Raw genomic sequence first — 21,303 nt, 5'->3', positions numbered from 1 at the left:
TGTTGTGGCAAATATCCTTGACCGAAGATGACAGTTGTATGTTGCTGCTCTCTGGTGGACACATTTTTACAAAGCCAGTTTTGTAAACATTATAGCTGTACTGTTTTGGTTTAAAATACCCACGTTATTGTGTCTACTGCAGATAAAATGGCACATATTAAAATGTTAAAAGTTAATGGTCATAATGGAAATGTTAGGTTGCACTTGAAGCACTGTCTTGAGATTTTTCTCTCATTCCAGAGCTCCTCAAAGCCACTAGGAAACATACTTAATTGTGCTATCTGAGAATCTCTATCAATTGTGAACATGTCTAATCTCTAGTTAAAAGAAGGTGACAGGCCTTTGCCACATTGCGCATTTGTACACTCTAATTCACACATACAAATCACATTTAGTGTGAGGAAACATCAATCAGTAATGCAACTGAAAAAGTTTGAACTAAACCATTTCTTGCAACATTCACAAGCAGCAGCAGAAGGCGCCTATAATATAATTACAGTAGCATTATATTAAGTTCTGTTCGTATCTAAATGAAATACACGAAGTATAAAAAGTACAAAGCACGAGTGCACAAAATTGTATCATAAAATAATTTATTGAAGGGAATCAAGTCATAGAAATCTTTTTTTTTCTTTTTTTAGAATGTGGTAAATTTTGTTTAAAAATATACGTCATACCAAAGTCACTACTGCCAACCTTAATTTACAATATAAAAGTAACTATAACGGTGGATATTCATTGACAGTTTCGCTTTTGAGGGAAAAAAAAGATAAACAAAGAATTAAAATACAAATTATAAAACTAAAATGAATTGAATTGCTCAATTTAACTGACTTAAAAGTAAATCTAATTCTGAATTATTAGCACCGTTCTGTCACTGCACAACTTGTCATCTGTACTCCCTGAAAAAAACAAAATTGCTCGTTCAGTCAGAGAATGACTCAGCCATCCGTGAATGAAAGCTTTATCGACAAAGAAATACAAAGAAATATACAAACAAGAAACATAAGTTAAAACAAACAAACCATCGTTGCATGCAAACTGAATACTTAAATCTTTTTTTTAAAAAAGTCTCTTGCCTTCCAAGGGGATAAAAAAAAAAAAAAAAAAAGGAGTCAAATAAATAAATAAATAAATAAAGTGTGCACCCGCCCCGGAATCCCATGAAATCAAAATCTCCTTGGCCTTGTGTGCACTACTGCTGCTCTATTGTATAATTTACACCACATCAGCGTGTGGAACCGACAGCTGTGTGATCCGACGACTGAAACAACGCACAATAAAAAAAAAGGTTCGCCACCACTGCTCTAAATAAATGTTCTGATAATGTACATTACCACAATCTTATACAAAGATACCAAATTCGAATGCGACCTTTGAGCAGCTAAGCCTTTCGGTGGGATGGTGAAGCACCTCCGCTGTCCGTTCGGATTGGTCATGAGTAGATGGTGATAACCTCGCGCCCGCCGCCTCGCACCAGCAGCACTCTTTCCAAACCTTCAGTCAAAACCTCCAAAAACTCCATATCTGAAGTGGGGCAAAAAAGTGAAGGCAATAACGGCAAAAATGCTCTGATGGTGCGTTTGTTGCCACGGCGGGCAAAAGGATACAGTTCTCGTCTCCATCTGTGTCACGAGGCGGACCGGGCATGTTGAGGAGCACCAACCGAGCATCGTGGGACCTGTTGACGATCACCTCGTTCAGCTTCACGGCCGTGTGCATTCGCCGTACGTTGGACTGGTCCCTGGAATTATAAATGTTCAAATACATTTTCTTCAAAAGTTTGCAAAGGTCGTTATACACCCTCACAATGTCACTGTATGCGGAGTTTGCACACACCTATGAGCAAATCAGCCTCGTGTCATGTTGTGAAATTGTGACTCACGGTTTGAGGCTCATGAGCTCTCTGAAGTTCTCGGGCGCATTATTTCTGATGCTCCTCTCGGCCTCGCACTTCTCTTTTGTCCACGTCCTCTGAATGTTGTCAGGCAGAGGACTGTCCAACGTGTCCTCCTCCTCGTCTGAGTACAGACTACCCATTCGCACCAGCAAATGTCTGTCCTTAACAAGTTGGGCCTGTGGGGAGAGAGGGATGAAGGTCAGAATTCCAGGCATCACATCTTGATGACACGTGTGTGTGTGTGTGTGTGTGTGTGTGTGTGTGTGTGTGTGTTACCTCTCTCTTCCTCTCCGCACTGGACAGCCTCATCTGCCTCAGCATCTGAGATCTCTGCTCCATCATCAGCGTGCGCTCGTAAGTGTATGCCGAGATGTCGCTGTCATGCTGAAAAGCATGAATACATTCTTAAGCAATTAGCATAAAAATGAATCATTATCATCTTGATTGTTCAGGTGCACCTCACGTTGAAAAAAAAATGTACGTGTGCATTGGCATTTCTGGAAAAATTCGTCCATACCCATATAACCAACCGCCCTAACTATCGACTGACATAACATTGATCTGATGTGCTGACTGACGGACTGACTAACCAGCTGCCTTACTTGTTTAATTCCCAAACCACCTAATAGCCAACCCAACTACCCAAACCACTCATCCCTCAAACTAACAAACAGACTGATCGTCTAACCAGCCGCAACTAACCAACCAGTCACCTACTTAACTATCATAACATACACCTACCAACCCAACCGACTGACCAACAGACTTAACTGACACCCCCCCCGAGCGCCCACAAAAACCGCCACTGACTTACTGACACTCAACTAACTAACCAACCGCCTTCGTACCTCCATACCCACCCCACAAACTCATCAACCAACCACTTTGCTCGTCCTCTTCGTAATGTGCATTACAGCATAAATAAAACTGGTACAAATGTACACATATAAGAAATTTTAAAACGGTATCAATCAAATCCATCTATATATATATTGCGCGTCGTCCCGCACGCGGTCTGTCCTTCCGTCTGTCCCTTTTCAAAACGTACCTACTTCACCGCGCCGCTGCGCGCCGCCACTACGCCGCCACTACGCCGCTCAGGCAGTGGCTCACTACGATCGCGCGGGCATCTTAGCGAAAAAATTTGTCTACCCACAAGCATTGCAATAAAATTGTTAGTTATTTAGTAGAGCTAAACATCTCTTTATTTTCGCGATAAGCAATGAAGATGAACAAAAAGTTGAACCAAGCAACAACACTTTTGTGGGCCGAAGGCCCACCTTACCAGCCTTCCGCAGGAACTAGCTGATGAGCCGCCCGGAGGGCGGCGAACCACCACCTTACCAGCCTTCCGCAGGAACTAGCTGATGAGCCGCCCAGAGGGCGGCGAACCAGCTAGTCTTTTATAAACAGCTGTGAACTTATTGTGTTGTTCATTAACATCTTACGTCTCGCTGCAAGAGATCATCTCTTACCATCTCCACCACTTCCACTTCAGCCTCTATCCTCAGCTGGTAGAGGAACGTGGCGAGATCCTTCTTCATCTGGATGCTGTTGTCATCCATCTGGGCTACGGTGAAGATACGCATTCTGCATTTTCTCCACACCTAAGAAAAAAAAAAAACAAAGCGTAAGCTCACGAACCAAACTCTCATCCTAATGGTGTTATCGATATCATTTATGCTGGTCGCACTTTGTGTTGCTTGAGCAGAAAAGGCAGCAGCATGAGCATGCCCCCGTCATGGACGATCCACCACACGTCAATGCTGCCATCAGTGAAGCGCTCGTGGTTGCTCGGGTAGAACGACACGTTTTTGGGCACCATTAGAGCCAGGTGTGCCGCGGTGGTGCAACGGACTGTGTCTGTGCAGAGATGAGAACATGAAGGCCATTAAGGGCTTAATTGAATCGTAGCGGGCCAGGACACGAGAATGCATGGAGTCACGATGTCCCTATATAAAATATGTCAGGCGGCAACGATACCGGGTTGTTCACTTATGGTTCACAATTCAAGCGCAACTAGTTAGTCAATTGTTAAGTGTAGGCCTTTAAAAGTTACAATGAGAAGAAAGCAGAGTGGATATATAAAACTAGCAAACTACAGTATATTTCAATTGGAGGTAAGCCTGGTCATCGTTGAAAATCAAAACAATTTACGTCGAGGCGCTAAATGACAATATTTTGAGGTTTAAAATAAATCAGGAAAAATGGAACGGAGCTCTAAAGAGGATATTGGAGGAAAAGAATATTTGAAGATCGCCATAGAATTGCCCTGGAAAGGCTTTTGAATCCAGGTTAAACACGATGCTCATTTCCCCATTACTATGATTGGAGCCTTTTAAAGCATTTGTCATATAAATGATCTTTTCGCCCTGTCTGTTCTTTTCTTAATTTGAGCAAGAGATTTTTCGCTTTCTAAATTTTAATTTTTCAGATACACACAAAACACAGAACCGTACTTACATTCTACCAGGCAAACCAGGGGCATATGTTTATGGAGCTGAGTTGCAAAAGCTTACTGATAAAAGTCTTCCAAGCTCGAGGGTCCTCGCTTTGCCTCCAGCCATAAGGCCATCCCATCATCACCGTGTTGTGCTTCATTCCCCCGAGACCGCTGGACTGGATCAGGTGGATGATACCCTCCCGCACCTTGGTCGCCACCACCACCTGACAGAAACCCTTGACCCTCTCGATGTCCATCATGTTCTTGATGGTCTGGCGGGATAAACCAATCCAGGTAATGGCCCACTTATCACCTCCGCTGATTAAACGCGCTCAAAGTTCTGATCGCACACAACGCAGGAATGTTGAGAACCGTCTTCCATTTTACCTGCTCTGCTGCTTGCAGTTCCCCGTAACTTTCCAGGAAATTTCCCTGGATCGCAGATCCCACGATGGTAAGACCCTTCCCTGCCTTCAACTGCGAGGCAAATGTCAGCAGTCGGGGATATTTGATGTGGAGGTCCTCATCCAGCTTTGACAGAACCAGCAGCTGCGGTCTGTTGGGACAGTCAACAGGGATATCGTTACTTTCAAGATGATTTGGTATGACCTAAATTTGAATGAAGGACTCAGCAGAGCTCTACCTCCAGTTTTTAGTGTGCGGAGGACCAACTTCTAGCCTCAACAGGGCATAGCGTGCAGCACTAAGGGATAGACCTCTGATGCCGTCTCCCCACTCCTTTTCCGCTCTGTTTGTGTTTGGATGAGTGGAAAAAGATAAGTCCGTATGATGCTAAGTAAGACTAAAAGAGGTAAGACTAAAGTAAGGTCCTCTTAGGTCCTCTTTAGTAAGACTAAAGAGGACCTAAGAGGACCTAAGAGGACCTAAGAGTCAAACAGCATTCAAGCCATGGACATACCCCTGGTACTCGATGTACTTGTAGATCATCCCAGCGATGCCCATGGCCACAATAGCGTAATACCAGGATGAGATGAACATCAGGGCCAAACACATGCTCATTCCAAGGAAGGATAGAGTCCTTTGTGGAAGATTGTGAACAATTCATTGCAACTTGTACTTGGCCAAAATCATGCTCAAATCTTCAGATACAGTGTTCGACTCTCTCGCGGAACCCAAAATCCATTTTTTTTCCCCCCAATTGCAATGAAGCAAATTTAGATTGTCCTCACCAGTGGTAATATCTGAACCTTGGCCTCCAGTTGGGGGTGCGCAAAAGTGTTTGCACGGCACAGGCCAGGTTAACAAAGAGATAGCACATCAAGAAAAACCTGTGAGGGGGGGAAATACAAAAATGTCTGAATAGTATAACCAGTAAATGGCCAAAATAGTACAATTCAACAAAAGAACCGCATAGAAAAAAATGATGCCCACTTCTACAGCAATAAAACTTACACTGTTAGTTTTCAATGGTGTCACACTGCACTTATCACTGATGCAGTCTGCTATAATTGGAGCTAAATGAGGCAGTGACCCACCAGACCCGGCAACAGGTGTGATATTTCTCAAATCTTACCGCGTGCCAGTTGGCACCCAACATTATTGGAATGGAGCGGAATAGTATCAACCAGCATGTGTACCAGTGCATTTACCTTTTTATGGTCAGATTTTTAAACATGCTTTTTTTTAATCTGATCTATTGTGTTTATTAATTGGATCTACACCAGCATACATCTACAAGTCAGCTTACATGGAAAGGATCGGAGCCACCATATCCAATGAGGCGATCAGGATACCAAGCTCAGCTATGAGGCCAGTCAGCAAAAGGGCCCATGTTGGCTCACCGTTAATCTTCCCATGACCAAACACCTGCAACCAAGAAAAAATTAATCAGCAAAGCAAAAAAATAAAATAAAAAAAAATGCTATAGCTCTTTGCGTTCTGTTCTGATATGTATAATCCACAACATGAAATGTCGCACTCTGAGGAAAGGGATAATATTGTCCTTGGCGATGGCCTGAAGAAGTCTCGGAGCTCCAGTGAGCGTCTGTAGACCTGCTCCCACCGTGGAGAAGAAGGAACCGATGACAATGACCCAAGGGGATGGCCAGGAAAGGGTTCCCACCACCAAATTGTTCCGAACTGCATCGCCAAATCTGAAGATACACACTGGATGAGTGAAATAAAGGCGCAAGCGCGGTCTCTTCAATAGCTGGACTTACTTGTCTCTTAGGACCACCCCTTCGACACAGGCCCCAAACAGGATAACAGAACTTAAATCTTGAGACAAAAAGTCAAGGAATTTAAGATGACACAAGGCGAGTTTAGAACCAAACGATTTGACTCAATATGGTCCCCAAAATAAGGATACAGACAAGAGTAGTGGTGGTAATAGCTAAGATGGTTCCAATGGGAATGGACTTCTGAGCATCCCGGAGATCCCCAGACCTGTTGGAGCCGGCCATGATGCCTTCAAAACACAAGGTCAATATCATGGTTACGTGTCATGTTAAATGTCTTTGTAGTCGATGGAATTCACAAGCGATCCGAAATAGCACAGCTTACAGTCTCCTCTTTAAGACAAAGACCCTGAAAAGTACCGGTAACTGCATCACACCACTAACAATCGCGAGGGAGAGACTTGCCTGTGGCCGAAGGGAAGAAAATGCCCACCAGCAACATGAACGACGTGGCGATGTCTGCGGACACGTACATGCCAAAGTTCTCCATGGTGCTGTGGGAGTCCACTGACGCGAGGCCACCCTTCTCCAGGATCTCCCCCTTGTGCATGTAGTCGGCCCATAAATTGTCTGACAGAAACCAAAGACATGTTCACGTGTTATTAAAGTCGATTGTTTAAACATTTTACAATGAATAGTGCTTAACTTCTTTTTACACTTGCACACTTCACCACAGCAACACTGTATACCTCTAAATATTCCACTAGCTAGTCCGGGAATGCCCTGGATTTCTGTGACGTTATTCTGCAGGAAGTAGTCATCGCACTGCGCACTGCTCAAGTTCCCCGGGAGGCAAAACAGGTCCCAGAGTTGACTGGGTGCTGTCGTGTTACCGATGGTGACGGTCTTTGCACACACATCGAAACGATCTCTGACCAAGGTCCTGTTGCCGAGCATGCAGATCCTAAAGCGATAACAGGAAAACAGTGAAATAAACTCAGCAAAATATTTCAAATATCTCTTCCACAAACTTACGGGAACTCTGGTGGGTGAGAGATAGACTTGATCGCGCCGGCGTAGATGGAGACGATTGAGATGATGACACAGGCAAGGAAGAGGGAGGCCAACTTGTTGACATATTTGACACCCACGAAAACCACCACAGCCATGATACCGAGGCAGATGGTGCCGTAGACGCGCATGTTGTTCAGCATCGCGCTGTCAGTGCCGTGGTGGTCTGCGGCATGAAAGATGGCGGCTTGAGGTAATAGATATTGCTATGAAAAGAAATACAGAAATATATGACATTTTATCCCTTACATGGGACTCACCGAAATACAAGATGATTTTTGGCGCACTCTACTGTTAAATTGATTGGAGATTAATTTTCTCGTCATTAAATATTGAGGGGGCGGCCCGGTAGTCCAGTGGTTAGCGCGTCGGCTTCACAGTGCAGAGGTACCGGGTTCAATTCCAGCTCCGGCCTCCCTGTGTGGAGTTTGCATGTTCTCCCCGGGCCTGCGTGGGTTTTCTCCGGGTGCTCCGGTTTCCTCCCACATTCCAAAAACATGCATGGCAGGCTGATTGAACACTCTAAATTGTCCCTAGGTGTGAGTGTGAGCGTGGATGGTTGTTCGTCTCTGTGTGCCCTGTGATTGGCTGGCAACCAATTCGGGGTGTCCCCCGCCTGCTGCCCGAAGACAGCTGGGATAGGCTTCAGCACCCCCCGCGACCCTAGTGAGGATCAAGCGGCTCGGAAGATGAATGAATGAATAAATATTGAGGTAATATTCAACTTTTCAAAAAAAAGTCAATATTTGATCACATTTAACCACACACTTCATGTGTCATGGTAAAGGTATCAGTAATTACAGTCACTTGGGCTACTTCTTTGTTGTCTATCAGAGCCAAGGCCACAATTTGAGCAAACACATTAGGTGGTTCTTCTTCTTTACAGAGAGAAATTCTGGCATCTTCAACGCTAGTTGATGGCGCCAAATATGGTTCCTGTGTTTAAAACTGACCAAGAATATTTCAATGGCTCCAAGGATGTACATGGCGGAAGCAAAGGTAGTGCCAAGATAGAAGCACAGGCCCACGGCTCCTCCAAATTCTGGACCCAGAGAGCGCGAGATCATGAAGTAGGCCCCACCAGCTAGAAAAAGGAAACGCATGCTTACAAACCAGATGCTCCCAAATGCAGTTTTATGTTTTGTTTTGAATGCAAGACTATCAGTCGATGTATGGCCACGGTGATTCAAACATTACCTGGAACAACACCATTTGTTGCAATTGCACTCATTGATATGGCCGTGAGCATGGTCTGCAAAAGAGAACGGCACAGTGCAGTAAAAAAAAAAAAAGGTTGTCGCAACGGAACATCTGTGTGGCACGCTAACATCCACCCATCAAAGTGACGCTCGGGTACATCAGCTTCCAAATGACTGAGCATAATCTCTCCTGAAATGATCAATATATCAATGCCGTGCCCTGGAAAATACATACGAGTACAACACTGATTATGTAAAACGGTGGGAGGTAATGGAGGCGCGCTCTGCAGAAAAGTCAAAGTGGGCCACCTATTCACTACAACAGAAAACATATCGTTGACCTCTGTCTGTAGTATCTTTGTCAAGACCGACTTTTTAATCTAGCTATTGTATTGGGCGGGGTATACCAAATGTGGCGTGTGAGTGTATTTTATTGACCGGTACGCAGTCGGCACAGGCTTATGACCCACATTGGTGGTGAAATCCACCCGGCATATTAGCCTAGTTAGTGCGTGTCTGCTTGTGCACACTTACACATGTGCAGCACATGATAACAATCAGCAGGGACTGCATGATGCCGGCCACCCCGACGATCCACGTCAGCCGCAGGAAAAGGATGACCCCGAAAATGTTCTGTAGGCAGGGCAAATAGACGCCCATCAGAGTGCCCATGTTGGGGGTCTGGTGAGGCAGAGAGAGAGAGAGAGAGAGAAAGAGAGAGCGGTGGGTGATTATTGAGCAATTCAGGAAACATCAGTATTGATGATCATTATTGATGGTTGTACTCTTTAAAGGTCAGAGCAGAATGTTTCAGCTCTTGCATGAACAGTGGACCCTATCCCATGTCCAATTTTCTACATTGCTTCAACACATTAGGATCACCGGTTCTTGGTTTTACTGTTTGGTGCTTTCTACCGTTTTTATTACCGATTTGTCTCACGGTTTATTGTGCATGTTAAATTGCTCCACCTACAGCACTTTGTATGCAGCGATGGCTGTTTGAAAGTGCGATATAAATACACTTGACTTGACTTGACGTATACACCCCACCCTAAGCATCCGATCAGCTTCACATTCACACAAAAACTTTTTTTTTAATACAAAAAAAATCCCGGAACAGTTTCAATGTATTTTTATTTCATATCTATTTCATATCTAATCTAGGCAGATTTTTTTTTTTAATCTCAACAAATCAGTCCTAAATTGGAGAATGTCAGACCTAAGAGGGTCCATTGTATTAAAGCCAAGCTTGTCGGCCAATCTGTCAGCAAGTTTTCATCCAAAAGTTGGAAGGGAAAGCGCTGTAGGTGGAGGATAATTTTATAAAGGCACTGACCTTAGGAGTCTTTCTTTGCGAGGCTCCCGCGCTCTCCTCCTCCTCATGCTCCTTCGCTCCCTGGGTAATGTTTGTGTAGCTGACCAAACGACTGAGCAGAGATGACACCTTGGGTCGGATGTCCAGCTCTTCCTGAATGCAGAAAGAGCAGAAGAATGGGGGGGGGGAAGAAATCATGCAATAAATAAATAAATAAAAGATGAGGTCGTTTATCGAATTTGACAACCAAAGATCAAAATACCTCGAACAGGGCCAGGTTCCGATCGTAGAAGTCATTCTTATTCTTCTCGTCAGGACTGTTGAGAAAGGGGCTGTCTTCTTTATGATTGCCATGTCCTATAATTGAAAAACAATGCAAGCTAGAATTCAGTCGATATGAGGATGTACTTTGAGCAGGTTTGCAGACATATATTTCTCACTCCATTGCAATAACTACCAACCATCGATTTTCTGTAGCGGTTGTCCTGAGTAGGGCTGCAGCTGAGCTTGAAGCCCGTCCTAGCTGAGTAAGAGTAAAAGGTGGAGTATACCCTGTACTGATCGCCATTGCGGTCTCAATACTTTTGGAAGGGAGTGTACTGATTGGGCAATTTTGATAAGTGTCTTCAATTAAGCTAACATGCATGATTTCGGAATATAGAACAAAACAAACTCCACACAAACGTACCACACAGGAAAGCACCGAACCCTAGCTAAAAATGTTTGCATACAAATGTATTAACCCGAAATGCCAAAAGTAAAATAAAATCTTACATCCGCTTAGGGGGCAAAAAAAGTGTTTCAAGAAATAATCTCCTGCAGCACCACGGGTTAATAATAAATATGTCTCGCCCTCACTCACCTGTGCTCAGTGCTGCAGTGGTGCTGCTGCTGGTGTCACTGAGGCTCAGCATAGTTATGAGCGGTGTTGTGCACGCTGCACTCCGATCACCAACTACAATCCAGGACACCCGCTCACCCTGGGTCAACACCCACTGCAGAGCCTGACCCAACATGTGGCGCATGAAGAGGCAGTGCTCATTGCACTGAATCAGAATCGCTTTTGTCATTGTATAGAGTACAACGAAATTTGGGCGCCTCTGTATGTGAGTGAAGTGTATTTACAGTGTTACTAAATACACACATAGAGTATGGTTTTACCACCAACAAGATGCTACACAGATGAGGTGCAGCTAGGTGGAGCATTAAAAACAAAAAAAGAGCACAACACTGCTATCTAGTGTCCATTTGAAGTAATTACATTGAAGCGCCATATGTATTCATCCCTTTATACTTGGAAGAATATTTCCTTGCCCTTATGAAATGTATGTATTATATTGTTTTAATTAAAACCTTGTTGCTGTCACACAACCAGTTGCTCTCTGATATTAATGTATTGTTGTGCTAAGATAAAGCACGCTGTGTCTTCTTGCACCTCAGCTCATGTTCACAGATGAAAAAAAAATAAAGCATACACACAGAAAGAACACTATACCGACAGTGAAACATGGAGGAGGCTCTCGTGTTTTCTTTGCTACAACTGGGCACAGGATAATGACCAAAAAAACAGAGCTACATCAGATCTAAATTCAATTGGAAATCTGCGGAAGAGGCAGAGAAACATGCCGTCTGGTGAAAACGCCCTTCAAATCTGCGACAAGTGGAGCAGCTTGCTCATGAAAAGTGAGCCAATTTACTTGCTTAGGTTATTGACTCAAAAGGTTGTGCAACAAATTATTAAGTGATCATTTTTGTCCAGGCCTGATTGAAGAGTTTGTTGAGTTTGGATATAGGGGCAGTCTGGAGCTCTGATGTAATATCATGTTGTGGCTGCCTTCTGCACTTTCTCAACGGTGTAAGTGTCCATCAGCTATTTATTGGAAAAGCCTCTTATCTGCTCAACTTCCCCTTTAACGATTGAATTAAAGGTTTAACACCGAGAAGCAGATTAGCTTAATCTATTTCCTATTGAATACACTTTCTACCCCACTGCATAAATACTCTGATATTCCTTCCAAATATAGGAAGACTCCCAAATTCTACACTCAATACAGTAAATCAGCTTTTCTTTGATGATAACGTATTGGCCGAAATGGTGCTCTTCGCTCAAGTAGAAGCCCTGTCCAAAATAATCACCGGCTGCACCAAAATAAATAAACACAGCACCCGAAATTGCGACACTTTTCCCTGCTGCAGTTACATTTACAATGTGACCATGTGTCACTCCACATGTACAACACATACTGCCTGCACGGGACTTGTGACATCTGTAAAGCTAAGGTTGATGATGCTAACTCACTTATATTAGCGGCAAATACCTTTTTACGTGACAATTAACAAGTGATGGTAGATAGCACTTTTTTTTTCAGGATGATACCGGTATGTGTTGTCACTCTCTAATACTCAGATATACCGATACCAAGTACAGATACCACTTTTCAATTTCACAGAGCACAATGACAGATAATTCTAAACAGAGACCTTTCTTTCTGTGTTTTTGACGAACATGATGATTCACTGATTTGTTAAACGGCTGCAGTAAATTGGTGAATTGCAGATGAAACAAACTTTGAATGACAATTTTGAACAAATGAGACATGGCAACAGCTCTGATCGCTACAATTGCAAGCTACAATTACAAGCTACAATTGCAGATTGCTGACAACTTCCGGTGATGCGAGTTGCACGCCACCGTAGATCAAAGGTCACCTGCTTTTTATTTTAGTTCATTTTTTTCATTACTTTTTTGTGAAAATGAAACTGATAGGATGCTCAGGGTTCAGTATCGTGATCGACTGGTTGGGCACCCCTGCCTTATCCCTAATACATGTCAAGCTCATGCTACAGGGCAGTACATAAACATCCCCAGCAACTATATGGTTAAATACAGTTTACAATAAATAAGGATTTTATCTTGATAACTATTTTACTCTATCGGTGTATAAACCAAGCACCTGCGTTCATTTGTTAACCTTTCTTCATGTAACAAATGCTGTAGCTTTAGCCACAAGCTAATCCAGCCTCATTGGATGTCTTCCATGCAGAACAACATCTGAAGAATGTGAACCTGCTGAGATGCACAGCAAAACATATTTGCGCTGATCTGCGATAATGATGAGCAAAAGGCGGACTTAGCGTGATCCAATGAACTCTGTATGCTTCTACGCGGTCATCACAACACAGGAACCCAAGGCTAAACATGTGTGTGATGATAAACCTAACGGAGTAGGAAAGCATGGACAGAGGTTGCCAACGGTCACATTGCGCAACTGCAAACTATCCGCCCAATGTGGCGAATGTATGAGTGTGCTCTTTTGGCTCTACCACAATGATCGCAGTGTTATGGGCGGTGGCCTGTTTCTGGACCGAACAGAGGTGTTTTCATAGGCTGAGGATGACGTTAAACTGTGTCAGTTCCTCCCGGGTTACGTGTATAAGATCATCATTCCCACAATAGAACAGAAAATGACTTCGGGCACAAATGCGTCATTTACTATCTATCCATCCATCCATTTTATACACAGCTTGTCCATTTTAGGGTCGCAGGTGAGCATATCCCAGCTGACTTTGAGCGAGAGGCATGTACACCTCGGACTCTTCAGAAGTCAATCGCCGGGCACACATAGACAAACAGCCATTCACATTCACATTTATATTCCTACTTAACACTCGTGAGAACACAAATGTTTCTGCAATGACCTACAGTTAAAATTAAGCTCAATGCAACTCCGCAGGCAAATGTCAAGCACAAAAACAATGACAGCAACTGCAATCGGCTCACAATGAACCGAGAAGGTCCTCCGCCACATCTTTTGCATTGATGACATTGTTAGAGTACATCTCCATGGCCATGTCGTAAACTGTTTACAAGGCCTTATTATAGCATGCGTCTGTTCTCCTGATTCACAGCAGTCTCACTTCCTTTTATGACTGCATGTCATGGCAGCGAAATGCAGACTGGGATGTCAGTGCTTCAGGAAGCTCACTGCGCAGCAACAAGTTGAGAGGGTTCAGCGTCAAAGTAGTGCATAACACTCACAGAGACAGCCCTTCATGGGAAAAGTCAACACACAGTCACATTTCAACTGCATTGGCGTGCTGCGTTGCAAATGTTGCAATCGAATAGCCAGGGTCCGTTCAGCCTTTATCAACAGAAACAACTTATTGTATTCCCTCAAGTGATTAAATAAGTGGATTGCATTTGTTGCACTTGCTCAGTCATGATGTTGAAAACTACTTTCACTAAGTTTGTCTCCTTCGGGTATCCGTAGCAGAAAGATGGCGGCAAAGCATGGCAGCATCCTGTTGGGGAGGTGCGCCCTATGTAAACATAATCTACCTCACCTATAGTTACTGTACGTCGATGTGATAAACATTTTTTTTAATATTACTGAGGTGAAGTGTCTTTTATAAATAATGAACACTGAAAAAAACAATATATTCTTACACACTGTCCCTGTGGAGACAATATTACTTCTGTTGATTGTTTTTGGATGGTATGGATATTTTTTGCAGTATAAAAAGAAACTGAATATGTTACATTTTACATTTTGGGGGCTATTTATTTTTATTTTTTTTACCAAAAAAAATGTATGATCCAATTATCAACTAATAAATATTCCAAACGCAAGACTGTGCTGCTTTCATCATATTTATATAAGAAATGTGCAATGCCTAGACAGGCCAGTGTCACTGAACTTTGGGTGACTCAACAGAGTTACGTATTGCCCCCCCAGCCACTGTTAATGTCGTTGAACCCTGCAATTGCCTTTAAAATGCTGTGTACTAGCTCTCTGCCATGCCTTCTTCATGCAATTTAATGTGTTTTAAAATCATTTCCAAGTAAAATAATACAAAGTTCCACAATTGTACCCAAAGGAAATCTGTGTAATTTTCAGAAGAACTAGAAGAAGTGTTCAGATGAATTTATTTGTGATATTTTTAAGTGAGTCTTTAGGCTGTGCCAGTATGCATTCAATTCACTTTGAAATAAAATTTAAAAAGCAGGCAGACAGTCTGTGGGTGTGTACAAAGTGTGGCCTTTGGTTCTGTCAGGTTCATTTCAAAGACCGCACCCAATGTGAGTCTTTTATTCCATCACATGTTTTTCTTTCCTAGAGCCCATATAAAAATCCCACATAATCATACTCCTCTTGCCTTGCTCCGTCTCTTTGCTTTGTTCTTTCTTGTGTGAACACGGTAGAAACACGTGAGTGACAAGCTGGGGCAGAAATGCGCTGCAGCCCATTTTGGTAAAAGCAAATCCTCCCTCGGCACAAAAACAAGAGCACCATCTTTTCTACCGGCCGCCTCTTGAGGCCTTTTTGTGGTGCTCTATCAGCACACCCCAGTTGTGTAGTTCTCACCACTTTCCCACTGCGTTTGGGTTTAACCTACTTTTGAAAAACTTTTTCTAGCGATTTGCAAACAGACGGAAGCTTGAAAAACTGGTTAGTAGTCGCGGTATAATCGCCATGGTAACCGCCCAACCAGCTGTTCAGGAGACGGGCTCGCCACGATGAGCTAATCTCGCTTCCAAGTATCACCACTGATTCCAAACTTTGACAAAGTTGTGCGGCTTACCGTCAGAGCTGACGGTGTCTTGATTATCCGGTGGTCCACCGTCCCCGTGGTCCACCGAGTTGATCCCCTCCAGACTGTCATAGCCAGACAGGGCTCTATCCTTCACGGGTACTACCGTGAAGTGAGGCATGTTTTCATCCCCCCAACTCCGGCTAGGTTTAGCAGGCTAACTGTTAGCTCCTCTTCCCACGAATGGCAACTACATTCCACTACCCTGGGCTCATTTCCCCCGGACCGCGTATGCTTGTACTCCACGCCCACGGCCCGGCCCCCCGCCCCCCTTCCTGATGTAAAGTTTTTGCTGGGAAAGAAGCAGAAAGAGGAGTGTCCCAAACGGGATTGGGTTAAATGAAGTTATCCTCTCCTTGTAAAGTTAAGGGTAACCCCCCTTGGCTTGTGTGTGATCCCGATTTGAGCCAACAGAGTTTACGTGGTGTGTTCAAGGGTCCGGACAGTCCCTGCTCTGTGGGTTTTTTGACTGCTACGTGGCAGTCTGGAAAATACGCCAGAATCAATGAGAGCTGTACCTACAAATTGAAAGTTTGCACTACCATTAACTCTCTGCCCCCGCACTCCAAGAATAGTCCTAAAACCATAAAAGCGGTCGATCTGATCTAAGCAGAACGTATGTTAAGACAGCCATCAAAGAGCTTGCCAATGACACTTTTTGGATGGCACTTTATGACTGAGCTCTTTTACTTTTATTGTAAAATCGCAAAATTGTAAAATTTATTGGAATCGCAAGACAAATGGCCTTTGGAACACAGTCCGATTGAGGATGGATTTCGGTGCCCAGTTTCGATTTATCAATTTCCATGGAATATGACAGCCTTTATGACAGAGGACACCCATTTTGTACACATCGGTGACAACACAAGTCAGCCTGCAAGTACTGTATTACCACAGGTGTCGGTGTCGAGGGAGCAGGAAGAGTGAGAGGAGTGAGAAGAGTGAGGTGAGGAAGCCAAAGAAGAACACCTGGAGGTGAAGAAGGATGAGGGAGAAGAGGACAAGAAGGTGAAGGTTGAAGGAGATTGATAAATAGAATCACTCCTTACATCAGAGCGACAATACATTAGTGGACCATGTTATCAAATATGGAATGAGCCAGACACAATGTAGAATGAGTTGTTTTCTCCCCATCTAGCTACTCAATGAAATGAGTGTTTGTTTGGTTGTTATTTTTTTTGGGGGGGGGGGGGGTGACATGGAAATCACAGTTTTTATGTTTACAAACCTTGATTAAAAATACGCTACTAGAAATGTGGATCCCTGTTTGTTAACAGAACGATGACAGAGGTATGATCTCAAAACTGACATAGCACAGAGAAAACCCAAAGCCAGATGTGGTTTTCATTCTTCCCATGAGTGCGTAGTTGGCGCATTGTGTTTTTACTAATATGACGGCTTGTTATAATTGTAAGTAAAATACATGATAAAAATTACGAAGGTTAGAAAACTTAAGCAACACTTATTTGCTCTTGAAGGAGAACCAAGGCGCTTTGACGTCATAGCCAATATGGTTAAAAAACAAATTGTGCTGCTTCAGCTGTCTGAAAAATACCGGGACTAAAAACTTCTGACTGGTAACTAATGTTGTCAACCACTAGATGTCAACGTTGGATCGCCTCACTTGTGCACAGTGCTGCCAAGTTTACTGCTTGATTATGACCACTAGAGGTCAGACTTATGATGACAGAGCTGCAGCCCCAAAAAATAGGCACAATTACATTTAATGGGTTCCTACAAAAGAGTTCGGATAACAAAATGAAACAGCATGATGATGCAGTGCATCTTTCAAAACGACAATAGTGAACAAATTGTGGCCTCTCAGTCAAAAACAAGCTTTATTAACTTTGTACGTTATATTATTTGTTGTATTAGGTCTGGTCAGATATGACAGATGTACCTTTTATAAATTATGTGCGTTTTGGTAAAGAAAAAAAAAAGACATGTTTTCTGTTTCTACAGAATATTTCTGACATTAAATACATACTTTACAAAGCACGACTAGTCAAACTGTCACTCCTAATTACCTCTTATGTTGGGTGGGAATGTAACATCAAAAAATTGTTTAACTGGCATTTCCCAGACAGTGCATCATTTACCTCAGTCGTCCATGTCTGCTATTCAAACAGACATAAGATAAAGCACAAATGAATGTAACTTCATGACTCAAATTGGGAGTGAAGCCTAAGCTCCAATTGCTTCTGTCGGCCAATGACATTGATTTGGATTTTCTACTGAGCCTGAGGGGGCTTAAGACAATCCAATTAACTTTGGCTGCCATCAATAGCTTGACATGGCTGCCACAAGACTGTTTGCAATGGTCACACAATAGCTGCTTGTGGCGGCTTTTCTGCAAAACCAAAGAACAGGCTGTAATTGTTCTAATGACCCTGGGAAAATACAACTACAAAGTGGTACAAAACTTCAGCGCTAGAACCAACCCGACGAACAAACTCCACACAGGAAGGCCGGAGCCAGAATCAAACTCTGCACCACTGCACTGTAAGGCGGATGTGCTATCCAGTTGACTACCGTGCCACCCTTTTGTGGTGAAATGGGACTCTCAAAAGTGCCTTTGATGACCTTGCCTTTTGAAGACATTGAAAAAACGGCATACAGATACCTGACGTGAAAAACTTTGTCCCTATTCAAAACTTGACCCAAAGTTGTAAAACACTGAAACCTGATTTCAAACTAGCCTTATAATATTATCCAAACAATAAAGAAAGTTTAACAAATGGCTGCCTTTTTTCTTTTTTTTTAATCGTCACTCAGCAAAAATATGCACGCCAATTACTACTATCCTATGAACCAGGAGTTTGTCATCCTCTTGTGGTGCATCTTAGGTTGTACAGTACAAAAACGTGTATGTCGGTAAAATTTTCCCCAAAAATCTGAAACTGGTTTGAGGCAGGGGAGTATTAATTTTACTGAGTTACTTCACAACCAATCTGTTGTGCTGTTCAAATTACGGTGAGATCAGATCAGATAATGACTGGAAAGGACAGCTGGACGAGTGTACTCAGATCGCAGCTGACTCTGTGCCGGTTACAAAAAAAAATCTTCAGAAAAACTCTAGTAGAGATAAGCACAAATGTATTTGTGTACACTAACAAAGTAGACTATTAGTACCTCGGGTTCACCATGTACTGTACTATATACTGTCCACTTTCTCAACCTTACATTGGATTCAGGTGACAATTCCCACCAGCTACATTGTTTTGCTGTGCATGTTTCCGTTTTTTCTGGAAATAAATTTTCTCCACCCGAGGTCAAAAGGGAGCTGCGATAAGACTTTACCATATGGTCGCATCTTTTATTGCCCTCAGAAAATGGCGTCCATTAGATTTATGTCTCCAAGACAGGAAACATGCCCTACTTTTTTTAACTTATGTCAATAAAGGGTATGAAATGAAGGTGGTAGGTAAACGCACGGTGTTAAGAGTACATACAAGAGTCTGATGGAGGAAACATACAGGGGCTGCGGAAACAGGAAGTGTATCATAGAGGGTGCCGAAGGCCATTCATACACAAAGTGTCCCAAAGGTGCTATTCTGCCCTTAAGCCAAGTGCTTCTGGGGCTGCCAAGATGGTATCATTTATCACAATAAACACATGGAGTACTCATGATGATTGGAAGTGAAGTGAAAGCAAGTAGTGAGGGCTATTTTGTAAGCAACACTGGGATGGATTATATACCGAGTAGCAAGGGTTTTCAATCAATAGTATATAGAGAACAGCAAAAAAAAAAGAAATTAGTTCAGTTTAGTTGGTGTCTCACTTTTTCCTTTTCCTTTTGTACTTTTTACATAATTTTTTGTGGGGTTTTTTTTGTTTAGTGTCAAAATGAGTTAGAAAAGCATGCCGATGATTTTGGCCTCACTGTATCAGTTTTATTAAAACTACTGTACTTACAGTACATGACTATATTAATAGAAGAGGAGCAAAGTATTTTTCCTGGCGGAAGTTATTGACTTGACTAGACTTTTTATTAGGTCTCCCATAGGAGAAACTTGTCTTGGAGGATTACTTTATTTCATTATTTATTGACATAAAAAATATGAGCCTGATATTATTTATTGATTCCTCTTTTTATTCACTGCTCCAGCTTTATTTTCAGGATCATTTTCCTTCACCCCCCCCCCCCCCCTTTTTTATGGTTGTGCTAGAGCACGGTATCAAAGTGAACGCCCGGGGGCCAGATCTGGCCCGCCACATCATTTTATGTGGCCCGCAAAAGCAAATCAAACATGGCAACTTCCATGATGCTTGCTAAAATATGTACCAAAATCCTCAAATGTAATAAATAAGAGAGACACTGGAAGCCTTTTCGTATCAAACTGCTCATTTCAGTCACTTAAACAATAGTTGAATAAATTGTTATTCTTGACTTCTTGATATGATTTCAGTCATAATGGCCCTACAAGGGAAATGGTAACTAAAATGTGGCCATTTCAGTTTGTCCTCACTGGTACAATCAATGAGATACTCACCGAGTTGGAGTTTTGCTAACATAGCAACAAGCATAAGGCATTCACAACTGACAATTGGATCAAGCGCATGGGACAAGTTGTCCCAATCAAGAAAAGATGTTAAAGAATGACCTTGTTTTGGCCCAATTACATTACAGCTGCATGGGGCTGCCAAGAAAGACAGGCTGCACATCAACTTCGATCGGCTGAACACGTTTGGCTAAAGTTGGAGCTGTATTGACCTTTGAGAAGCCCAACGGTGACAAAAAAAAAAAAAACGTTTGACCAGTCAGGAGGCTTTAAAGTTTCTATATGGATACGCATTTTATATTTCTTGATCTGTTAACAAAAAGTCTTTAAATTTCTGCTGCGTCCACTGTTTCATTTATTTGTCTTCAATTATTATTATTTTTTTTCTTCTGAGGTTATGTTTTTATTTGCTTTGAATTATTTGTTTTTCAAGTGCTAGTTTGTTTTGTCAAAGATCCATTTTGTTTTAGGCGGGGGTTGGGCGGGGGGGGGGGGGGGGGGGATTTTGACAGTTTAAAATTTAAATTCAGCAACCTGAATCCGATTCACTTTAGCTTGTTTTTATACTTTGTAAAGCTCAAGTGCCCCTCATTGCCTCAACAGAAACAGTCCACTATCCACTGACTGCACTCTATTGTTACGAAATCCATGACCTTATCCTCATTAGGACTTGTATTCTGTTACTAGGAGTTTGTTCATAAAAAAATATGAGTTTTCATGAGGTGATTTTCATAGATAGATAGATAGATAGATAGATAGATAGATAGATAGATAGATAGATAGATAGATAGATAGATAGATAGATAGATAGATAGATAGATAGATAGATAGATAGATAGATAGATAGATAGATAGATAGATAGATAGATAGATAGATAGATAGATAGATAGATAGATAGATAGATAGATAGATAGATAGATAGATAGATAGATAGATAGATAGATAGATAGATAGATAGATAGATAGATAGATAGATAGATAGATAGATAGATAGAGATATCCCCCTGTGTGTATCTGATACTTACTTTCACTCATATGAGGACACAAGGCTGAGCCAAGACCAAATGTGCAGGAGTGGACATTGTTAGCCTTATCAGTGTAGCAAAAAGGTCACTCTGATGACAGCCCACATCGTAGTGCAG

At 42.5% G+C, this 21,303-nt stretch overlaps 2 protein-coding genes across 2 annotated transcripts in view; both read right to left on the bottom strand.

Moving 5' to 3' along the window:
- The window catches only part of pkma (pyruvate kinase M1/2a), a 323,744-nt gene that overhangs the window by 294,053 nt on the left and 8,388 nt on the right, over positions 1-21,303 (bottom strand). The gene's annotated exons all lie outside the window — the stretch shown is intronic.
- On the bottom strand, positions 577-15,930 carry slc12a4 (solute carrier family 12 member 4). Its single transcript, XM_052064416.1, has 24 exons — positions 15,650-15,930; positions 10,329-10,423; positions 10,088-10,219; positions 9,286-9,432; positions 8,750-8,804; positions 8,506-8,636; positions 7,517-7,758; positions 7,231-7,445; positions 6,947-7,111; positions 6,673-6,771; positions 6,524-6,581; positions 6,283-6,457; positions 6,052-6,170; positions 5,534-5,632; positions 5,263-5,382; positions 4,987-5,091; positions 4,731-4,899; positions 4,420-4,615; positions 3,594-3,763; positions 3,376-3,507; positions 2,177-2,284; positions 1,886-2,076; positions 1,611-1,744; positions 577-1,527 (listed from the first exon to the last, which is right to left on the bottom strand). Exons 1-24 carry the CDS (start codon positions 15,777-15,779, stop codon positions 1,436-1,438), a joined length of 3,279 nt encoding a protein of 1,092 aa, XP_051920376.1. The 5' UTR covers positions 15,780-15,930; the 3' UTR covers positions 577-1,435.

This window comes from Hippocampus zosterae, chromosome 4 (genome assembly GCF_025434085.1).
Source record: "Hippocampus zosterae strain Florida chromosome 4, ASM2543408v3, whole genome shotgun sequence".
In the NCBI taxonomy this organism is placed as follows: domain Eukaryota; kingdom Metazoa; phylum Chordata; class Actinopteri; order Syngnathiformes; family Syngnathidae; genus Hippocampus; species Hippocampus zosterae.
This window is presented reverse-complemented; position numbering and strand designations above follow the sequence as displayed.